At 54.0% G+C, this 10,542-nt stretch overlaps 2 protein-coding genes across 2 annotated transcripts; both read right to left on the reverse strand.

The window, feature by feature from the left end:
• Positions 1-1,896: 1,896 nt before the first annotated feature.
• On the reverse strand, positions 1,897-5,488 carry LOC117850682 (dimethylnonatriene synthase-like). Its single transcript, XM_072292852.1, has 3 exons — positions 5,109-5,488; positions 4,947-5,002; positions 1,897-4,850 (listed from the first exon to the last, which is right to left on the reverse strand). Exon 3 carries the CDS (start codon positions 4,383-4,385, stop codon positions 2,553-2,555), a length of 1,833 nt encoding a protein of 610 aa, XP_072148953.1. The 5' UTR covers positions 4,386-4,850; positions 4,947-5,002; positions 5,109-5,488; the 3' UTR covers positions 1,897-2,552.
• Positions 5,489-7,223: 1,735 nt separating this feature from the next.
• Positions 7,224-9,097, reverse strand: LOC117847327 (trimethyltridecatetraene synthase). The gene has a single exon (XM_034728517.2). The coding sequence runs from the start codon at positions 8,947-8,949 to the stop codon at positions 7,333-7,335; it is 1,617 nt and encodes a 538-aa protein (XP_034584408.1). The 5' UTR covers positions 8,950-9,097; the 3' UTR covers positions 7,224-7,332.
• Positions 9,098-10,542: the final 1,445 nt, after the last annotated feature.

The following is a 10,542-nucleotide window of genomic DNA, read 5'->3' on the forward strand; positions in this document are numbered from 1 at the left end:
GACCACTTCTGCAGTTTCATGGCAGCACCGCAGCAACGTTCACGAGATCTACGGTGGGAAATTTTGCCCAACTGCCAGGAAGACCTTTCCGACCTCGACCGGCCATTTGACGAACTAGAGATCTTTCACGCCATCAAACAGCTTCCGCATGATAGGGCACCTGGCCCCGACGGCTTCACTGGTCTATTTTTCAAGACATGCTGGAACATCATTAAAGGTGACATGATGGCAGCGGTCGACGCTTTCTACAACATCCGATGCAACGACCTTAACCTGCTTAATAAGGCTAACATCGTCCTTATACCCAAAAAGGAAGGTGCGGAGGCCATTCAAGACTTTCGACCGATTAGCCTTATTCACGCTGTCGCAAAAATTATCACTAAAGTCCTGGCGCTCCGTCTACGACCCCATATGAACGCCATCATCTCACCCTGCCAGAGCGCCTTCATCAAGGGCCGTAGTATCCACGACAACTTCCTCTACGTCCGAAACACTGCCCGACGTTTACACCAAAAAGCAGCACCGGCCCTATTCATGAAACTCGACATCTCAAAAGCCTTCGATTCAGTGCGATGGGACTACCTACTTGAACTACTTCAACATAAAGGCTTCCCTATTCGCTGGAACCAATGGATCACGGCCCTTCTTGCCACCTCGACATCAAAAGTACTACTGAACGGGGCGCCTTTACCACCAATTCATCACGGACGAGGTCTCCGACAGGGCGACCCTCTTTCTCCCCTCCTCTTTGTTCTAGCTATCGACCCACTACAACATATTATCTCTCAAGCCACCCAGAGGGGTCTCCTCACTAAGCTAGGAGGACGCGCAGCAAGGTTCACAACATCCCTGTATGCTGACGATGCGGCGATTTTCATTAAGCCAACACGAAAAGACATAACAAACTTGATGAACATCCTGCAGCATTTCGGCGAAGCCACAGGCCTACGTACGAATCTGCACAAAACACAGATTGCGCCCATCAGTTGTAATACCGTCGACTTGGACCACTTACTTCGCGATATGCCGGCGACAAGAACAACCTTCCCAATACGATATCTGGGCATCCCACTCACGACAAGGCGCCTGAGGAAAATTGACTTCCAACCCCTCGTTGATAAACTGGCCGGCAAGCTATCAGCATGGACGGGTCGTCAGCTAACCCAAGCAGGTAGAATAACACTCACAAAGTCGGTCCTCTCAGCACAACCGGTATATTTACTCACAACTATCAAACCGAGTAAAGAGGTGCTCCAGGATATAGACAAAATCCGGAAAAAATTCCTATGGGCAGGGGACCAACAACTTACTGGAGGCAAATGCAAAGTCAACTGGACGAAAACCTGCCTCCCAAAACAACAAGGGGGCCTGGGTATCCCGGACCTAGAGAAATTCGCACGAGCCCTCCGTCTCAGGTGGCTCTGGCACGAATGGGTATCCCCCGAAAAACCCTGGAACAACACGGGAACCCCTTGCGATGAAGCTGACAGGAAGCTGTTCGCGGCATGCACCTCCATCACTCTGGGAGACGGCAAGAAAACTAGCTTCTGGTCCTCCGGATGGTTGCAGGGTCAACGTCCTAAGGACATCGCCCCGCTCCTTTACGCCATTTCGCGCCGAAAGAATAGGAACGTCCATGATGCTCTCAGTCGAAATAACTGGTTACGCGACCTCGTGATTGACCATAACATCACCGTTTCTCACCTAGCGTCGATTGCACAGTTGTGGCAAATGGTCAGTGCTACGGAACTCAGAGCAGGGGAGGACGACATTATCACCTGGAAGCTGACAAACTCAGGACTATATACTACGGCCTCGGCATATAAAGCACAGTTCTTGGGTTGCACCGACACTCCGCACGTTTCCTCCATATGGAAATCTTGGGCACCACCAAAATGCAAATTCTTCGCGTGGTTAATTACGCAGAACCGAATCTGGTCAGCTGATCGCTTAGCCAAGCGAGGCTGGCCGCACAACACATCCTGCGCCCTATGTCGTTCCACTATGGAGACGGGACACCACCTTTTAGCCGAGTGCCAATACACACGGAGAATCTGGAACCAAACGGCAACATGGCTAGCGCAGCCTGCACTACGACCAAGTGAATGGAGACCTTCAGCCAACGCTATGGAGTGGTGGACGGCTATCACCACAACACCGGACTCGCCACGTAAAGCTCTACGCAGCCTCGTCCTTTTAATCATGTGGGAAATTTGGAAGGAACGGAACGCACGTATTTTCAATCGGCAGGAAACATCACCGTCAACCCTAATGATGAAGATCAAAGATGAGGCCTCCGCTTGGCTCTTGGCGGGGGCCAAAGACCTAGCGTCATTACTATCTCGCGAGTAATCCCGTTTCGGACTATAGTTTTTTCTTCCTTTTCCCTCCTTTTTGCTTTTCTATCCCGAACTGTCGGGATTTCATCCGTTTTTTTTCTACTATATCAATGAAATAGGCACCGTCTCGTGCCAGTTCGTTCAAAAAAAAAAAAACAGCGGAAGCAATCAGTACGTTGTAAATTTTCTTCATCGCAAAGCCGTCCTTTGTCGCTACTCCACTGCAGTGTAGAGGTGCGCCGGCAGCCTTGGCTCGGCGACGGCGATGAGCGGCTCCTTCGGGCTCATGGACAGCCCGAAGGATTCCTCTATGCTCACGTCCTCGGGTGCCATACCGTCGGGCAGCCGCCACGAGAACCCGTGCACCAGGTTCGCCACCGTCGCCGCCATCTCCTTCATCGCCAGGTTGTACGCCGGGCACATCCGCCGCCCAGACCCGAACGGCACGAGCTGGAAGTGCGCCCCGCGCACGTCCACGCCCTCGGCGCCGCCCCCGGCGAGGAACCGCTCCGGCCGGAACTCGTCGGGCTCGTCGGGCCATGACGCCGGGTCACGCCCCACGGCCCACGCGTTGATCACTACCCGTGTGCCGGCGGGGATGTCGTAGCCGCCGACCACCGCGTCCTCACGGCCGCCGTGCGGGATCATGAGGGGACCCACGGGGTGCAGCCTCATTGTCTCCTTTAGGATGGCGTCGACGTAGGGGAGGTTCGGCAGGTCGCTCTCAGCGACCCAGCGGCCGCGTCCCACCACGCGGTCGATCTCCTCGGCGGCCGCCGCTATGGCGTCCGGGCGGCGGAGGAGCTCCACCATGGCCCACTCCATCGTCAACGCCGAGGTCTCCGTGCCGCCGGCGAAGATGTCTTGGACGATGGCCTTGACCCCATCGCGTGTGAGCCTCGTCTCTGCGGGCTCCTCCTGCCCGTCCTCGGCTAGTTGTTGCAGCAGCACGTCCACCAGGTCCCTCGCCGCGAACTCGCCGTCTCCGGCGCGCCGCCGGTGCTCCTCGTGCTCACGTAGCACCTGCTCGTTGAACCGGTCCAACTGCACGTGCACCCGCTTCATCCGCCGGACTAAACCCTGCACGTCGAGCCAGCCGAGCCACGGCACCCACTCGCCTACATTGGTCACCGCGCCGCTCAGCGCGAACCCCTCCTCGAGCAATCGCCAGAGCTCCTCGCCTTCGGTGCTGCCGCCATGGGAGCCTGACCATTTCTCCCCCAGCACCATGCGGAGGATGTTCCGCATCGTGAAGTTTATCAGGTGCTCCTTCACCTGCACGGCGGCGCCGGCGGACTCGAACACGCGGCGCGTCAGGGCGCGCATCTCCTCCATGCGCACGCGCTCGAACGAGTCGATGCGCCGCGGGGAGAAGAGCTCGGTGGCGCAGAGCTTGCGCGCCATGCGCCAGTAGGCGCCGTAGGGAGTCTGCACGATGCCCTTGTAGCCGTAGGACACGATCGCGCCCCAGGTCGAGGGCGGGCGGTCGGCCAAGGCGAGGTCGTGGGTCTTGAGGATGAGACGCGCCGTCTCCGCGGAGGAGGCGACCACGAGGTGGAAGGAGCCCAGCCGGAGGTGCATGAGCGGGCCATGGCGTGCAGCAAGGGCGGCCAGTGCGCGGTGCGGCGGGAGGGAGCCAGCCAGTAAGCCCAGGCTACCGAGCACCGGCCACCCCCGCGGGCCTGGCGGGAGGTTCAGTGGCTTCTGACGGCGGTGCCGCTGGAAAATGAAACTGAGCACGAGGAGGATGAAGGTGATGAGCACCGACACCATGGCCATGGGCATTATTGTTGTTGTCGGCTCCATTGCTGAAATGGAAGCCTTCCCTGGGAAATGTGGAGTGCATGTTCTATTGTTCTGCATGGTGGCATAAATAGGAAGAAAATTCGGTGCGGTCCGGATGCAAAGCGCATCCGGTGCACACCCAGCCCGCGGGGCCGACACGTGGCCAGTGAATAAATCCGACGGACCGACGGAAGGCAAACGCGCCAGCGGCTCGGCTCGGCTCCGAGAACCGCGTAATCGGTCCGCTCGGGATAACAGCATCCAGCGGCTCACTCGCAAGGGTTTGGGAACGCGAGCGGACGGACTCTCCTGGCGACGCAGTTGCCACCGCCGCCGCCTCCATCTGGCCCGCCGCCGCCGTGATCTCGATGCACCACCGGCGACCTTCCGCGGCGCGCGACTTGTCCGCCGCCACCGGTGATCCCAGGCGTAGTCGGCCCACCGCAGAAACTTCCGGATTTCTCCTTTGGAAGAATGATAAAAGCTCGAAGCTATTCCTACTCCAACCAGCGAATTCGCGTAGATAGCGGTGTTCAAGTTCTTCCTTCAGCATCATTTCAGGGCATGTTAGTATAGTGGCTATTACTCAGCTGTTAGCAAACAAAGCAGAATGCGTCTTGCTTGAGGATCAGGATGTTCCTCTCGCCTTGGGGTCTGCAGTCCAAGAACAATAAAGGGCAGATCAGGTGACAACATTCGCAATAGTTTCGCCAGCATGCTTGTCACCTGCTCAAAGTAGAACGTTTTACTGGAATGGAAGGTAGATATTGTCGTATTGGATTAGCAGATGCCGAGATTTTGTACTGATGGAAGTTGCCGTACATGTGATGCTGCGGTGGATGGGCTTCAAGCAAGAGGGCCTCTGCAGCCATAGTCTTCTGCAGTTGCAAAGAGCCAGTCAGAGGCAGCTGTTAGTGCCCAAGACCAAGAAAGCAAGAAGTAAACTCCGAGCCGTGGATGTTGAGTTCGTTGCTGCGAGCTCACCGGATCAGCAACCTTTGTTGTGTTCTACCACCCTTCTGGTGCTCACAAGTCGATGACTCTACAGCGGTGGTTCGTAGAGCTTCATCCTCGCTTTGTGCCGACTGCGGCGACGGGCGATGGCTATACAGCATTTAAACAGGCGATCACCGGTGGCGGCGGGCAGGTCGCGCGCCGCGGAAGGTCGCCGGTGGTGCGTCGAGATCACAGCGGCGGCGGGCCAGATGGAGGAGGCGGCGGCGGCGGCAACTGCGTCGCCAGGAGAGTCTGTCCGCTCGCGTTCCCAAAAACCTCGCAAGCGAGCGAGCGAGCCGCTGGACGCTGTTATCCCGAGCGGACCGATTACGCGGTTCCCGGAGCCGAGCCGAGCCGCTGGCGCGCTTTGCCTTCCGTCGGTCCGTCGGATTTATTCCTGGACGTGTCGGCCCCACGGGCTGGGTGTGCACCGGATGCGCTGCGCTTTGCATCTGGGCCGCACCGAATTTTCTTCCCATAAATATAGAGAATTTTTCCAAATTTTTTTTGCACTGTTTTATTCACCTATTATTGTGGTACAGATTAGCCCTTGCTGGTGGATATCTTTGAGATCATGTAATGCAAAATAATTTAATGTTTTGATGAGCAGAAACAAACATAGGGACAGCCAGACAGTGAGTGATGCGAACAATCACAAGCTTTGTCCGTGAACGTGCGGCTGATATAAACTCTAGAAGAAGGGGTCAGTTTCGTCAAACGCAAATTTTCAGTGGGTCAGTGGGTGCAAACATGCCAGGGAATTAATCATTGTGCGTTTGTTCTTATACTCCGAGCAATCAAAGCCAGACAGTGAGTGATGCGAACAATCACAAGCTTTGACCGTGAACGTGCGGCTGATATAAACTCTAGAAGAAGGGGTCAGTTTCGTCAAACGCAAATTTTCAGTGGGTGCAAACATGCCAGGGAATTAATCATTGTGCGTTTGTTCTTATACTCCGAGCAATCAAAGCCACATATGGACCAAATAAGACTCGTGCTGGTTGTCTGTTTGTGATTTTTGTAAAGCATATCAAAGTTCATCAGCGATGACCTCCTTCTGCTCAGTTTATGTTCTTTTTTACAATCTTGTTAGGAGGTTAACTAGCCTCCTGAGAAGATGATGTTTTCTTGCCGAGATTTTTTCTGCGCTATTTGGAACATTACTGAGAGGTACCACGCCTTAAATCTTTTTTTTTTCGAATCACACTACAGACGGAGGCGTCTTAAATTTTGTGAGACCACATATATGGAGAGAATACAGATATGTACTCATAATGTTAGGTTTGTGATGGAGTGAGGTAGATCCAAAATGCACCAGTGATATACCCCCCACATGCTCGGTTTGTGATGTATCCCCCTCATGCACCAGTGTTAGGTTTGAGACGTCTTCATTTTGATGTGAAAGCTTCAGCAAACTTCTAAGGAAGCAGTAGCTCTGCTGAAGACAATGGTTTAGCTCTGCAGTCAGGCTCATTCTAGGGCTTCAAAGAAGCACATGTTTTCAAACCATGTGGAAAAAAAAATGAAAAACGAGTGAAGGGAAACTATAGTGGTTCTGAAGAATAAGGGAAGGCCACATGAGAAAGAAATTTTACTCGATCAGTATCTTACTAGCTATAACTAACTAGCAAGGTTTAATTTTATTCTCGGTGGAGACATGCAGCAGGGACAAAAGATTATTCTCAGTTCATCGCTCTGATCGATAGTGATGGTCCCGATGTCACAACCGGATTGTGAACAAAAATTGGGAGTGTAAAATACTTTCACTCTCAGTTTTAGATGGGTATCACTCCCTCGTGTGCACTTTCGGTTTATTTCACGGGAGTGAAGACCGGAGCCAATTCTCTAGTTGTGCCAATTCGAAACTAAAATCCAGATTAAATTGACATATTTATATTAGGGTATGTTTATAGATGGTTTTGGCTTCAATGGTCAATCAATTTTTAACATCAACAATAATATATTATTTTATAGATATTGCTTTAAAGTGTAAATTTTTTTGACCTAGAATAGACCTAGATAGACTCGTCTTTACTTTTGATTTCACCGTATCCTCTTCGTACTCGTTCATCTTTTATTTGTGAATAGCTTATGAGCCGCGAATACTATAAAACTTGGCTGTACGCAGTTATCGATACAAATCACTTTGTGTTTAACGTGGCAAACCAATTCATGTATTGGAACGCCTGATGAATACATCAGCCCAAGATGACTAGTCGACCGCGGCGTAGAGATGCGCCGGCAGCCTCGGCTCGGCGACGGCAAGGAGCGGCTCCTTCCGGCTTACGTTCAGCCCAAAGAATTCCTCCATGCTCAAGTCCTTGGGTGCCGCCCCGTCCGGCAGCCTCCACGAGAACCCATGCACCAGGTTCGCCATCGCCGCCACCATCTCCTTCATCGCGAGGTTGTACGCCGGGCACATGCGCCGCCCGGACCCGAACGGCAGCAGCCGGAAGTGCGTCCCGCGCACGTCGACACCCTCGCCGCTGCCCCCGGCGAGGAACCGCTCCGGCCGGAACGCGTCGGGCTCGTCGGGCCACGACGCCGGGTCGCGCCCCACGGCCCACATGTTCACCAGCAGGCGCGTGCCGGCGGGGACGTCGTAGCCGCCGACCACCGTGTCCTCCCGGGCGTGGTGCGGGACGAGGAGAGGGCCCACAGGGTGCAGCCGCATCGTCTCCTTCACGACGGCCTCGACGTAGGGGAGGTCCGGCAGGTCCCTTTCGGTGACCCAGCGGGCGCGTCCCACCACGCGGTCGAGCTCCTCGGTGGCGGCCGCCGTGGCGTCCGGGTGGCGCAGGAGCTCCAATATGGCCCACTCCATCGTCGCCGCTGCTGTCTCCGTGCCGCCGCCGATGATGTCCAGGAGGAAGGCCTTGACGCCATCACGCGTGAGCCTTGTCTCCGTTGGCTCCTCCTGCCCGTCCTCGGCCAGTTGCAGCAGCACGTTCACGAGGTCCATGTCGTCGTCCATCCCTGCTCCTGCACGGCGCTGCCGGTCCTTCTGGTGCTCGTTGAGGATCTGCTCGTTGAACTGGTCGAAGAGCACATGCACTCGCTTCATCCTCCGAACACAACCCTGCACGTCGAGCCAGCCGAGCCACGGCACCCACTCTCCTACATTGCCCAGCAAACCAGTGGCCGTGAACGATTCCTTGAGCGATCGCCGGAATGCTTCGTCGCCCTCGGAGCTACGACGACCATCGGAGCCCGGCGGCGACCATTTCTCCCCAAGCGCCATGCGAACAATGTTGCGCATCGTGAAGTTCAGCAGGTGCTCCTTCACCTGCAAGACGGCGCCGGCGCGCTCGAACACGCCGCGCGTCAGGGCGCGCATCTCCTGCGCGCGGGCGTGCTCGAACGCGTCGATGCGCCGCGCGGAGAAGAGCTCGGTGGCGCAGAGCTTGCGCGCCATGCGCCAGTAGGGGCCGTAGGGCGTCTGAACGATGCCCTGGTAGCCGTAGCCGAGGATCTCGCCGAAGGCCGTGGGCGGGCGGTCGGCGAAGGCGAGGTCGTGGGTCTTGAGGACCAGCCGCGCCGTCTCCTCGGAGGAGGCGACCACGACGTGGAAGGATCCGAACCGGAGGTGCATGAGCGGGCCGTGGCGCGCCGCGAGCTTCGCCAATACGCGGTGTGGCGGGAGCGTGTCTGCTAGCAAGCCGAGGCTACCGAACACCGGCCATCCCCTTGGGCCCGGAGGGAGGTTCAGCGCCTTCCGATGGCTGCGGCGGCGCCACACGACGGAGCTGAGCACGAGGACCACGAAGGTGATAATCAGTGCCAAAGCCATGGACAGTGGTAGCGTGAGCTCCATTGTGGAAGTGGGCATGGAAGCTTTAGACTGGGAACTTGGAGATTTTAGGTTTCACTTTCATCGTGGTATAAAAAGAGAAAAAAAATCCCTTTTCACTTTTCTTCTTTTTTATATCATGAGATTCAGGTAGCATTATTTGTGGCACAGATATTCCTCCCAACGACGCACACAGGCTAGTGATGGTGACTAGAGCACGGACTGATGGAAGCAATGAGAGTGACAATGTCATGTGAATGTGGCTCAATTATTGCTGATGCAATAATTGAGCAATAATTGAGCCGGCAAGAAAACAAATCTACATGTGGCCAGAATAACACACTGCTGAAAATGTCCATTATTGCATATCATGTTCTCATTGCATCACCATCATCAGTATGGCAGTGCATACAATCATGCAAGAAATACGCATAGTGTCTCGATTATCCAAAGGCAACAACACGCACGGCATTTCATTCATCTCAAAGTTAGAGGTTGGAATCTCATGAATCCGTAGTTGAGAGATGAAAAGTGAACTTTGACGAGGGAGTTAAAATGTGTGTACCTTACATTAATAAAAACATATTGTTTGGTTTCCTGTCTCGGTACCCCATTTCCACTATTGCAAAATGTTCTATCACAGTCTGTTTTGGTCCCCATTGAATTAGGATTAGCGGTGGCTGCCGCCCACTGTAGTAGCCCAGAGAGAGAGAAGGGGAGCATCGGCGCACTGGATCTGAACTCAACTCCTGCCGCCCGTTGTCTCCACACCTCGCCCTGCCGCTGCTGCTCGCTAGTATCGTCACGGCTCTCTATTAGTGAGGGACGAGTGGAGGGGGAGGAGAGGGGCAGCTGTGGATAGGGAAGTAGATTGGGAGTGAGGGGCGAGGAGAGGGAGAGAGACCAGCGGAGAGAGGGAGGGTGGCAGAGAGGGAGAGAGGTAAGAGGCTGGCGGGAGAGGAGAGATAGAGTGGGGGCCAGCGTAGAGGGAAAGACAGAGTGAGGGCCGGCGGGTGAGGGGGGCCATCATATAAGGTGGATAGACGGACGTAGAACCCACCGATCAACTTGATTCGATTACATTCAAGTTCGGACAAATCTCTTCACCAACGGGTTTTATAATGAACCGGTGGAAATCATCACCGCCGGTTCATGGTTGGAATCGACGGTGGTATAATTTTTCACTGCCGGTTCTAACCATCCATAGCACCAAATGTGTAACATCCCGCTTTTTAGAGCATTTAAAAATATGAACTTTTATAAAAAAAATTCTTTAATTATAACATCTCTTCTCTGAAAATATTCAAAACTCTTTTTACAAATTAAACTCTGCATTAAATCAACATGAGTGTCGCATTTGATTGTTTCTAGGAAACCCTATCCTAAATTCTCAACCTTCAACAAATCCTAGGAATAATTTCTTCCCAATTCCCCCTCTTCGAAAAATCCTTAAATTAATATTCAAACCTAATTTGAATATTAATATCTTTCAAAACCTCTATGAAATCTCTCCCATCCTACTCCAAACCAAACCTTATTTCAAACTCCAAATTCAAATCCAAAAGCCCTTTCAAATAAATAGGAAACCCCTCAATTCGCAAACAAGCCGCCAACCTCGTCTCGGCCCATCTT

The sequence above is a fragment of the Setaria viridis genome, chromosome 3, assembly GCF_005286985.2.
Source record: "Setaria viridis chromosome 3, Setaria_viridis_v4.0, whole genome shotgun sequence".
In the NCBI taxonomy this organism is placed as follows: Eukaryota; Viridiplantae; Streptophyta; class Magnoliopsida; order Poales; family Poaceae; genus Setaria; species Setaria viridis.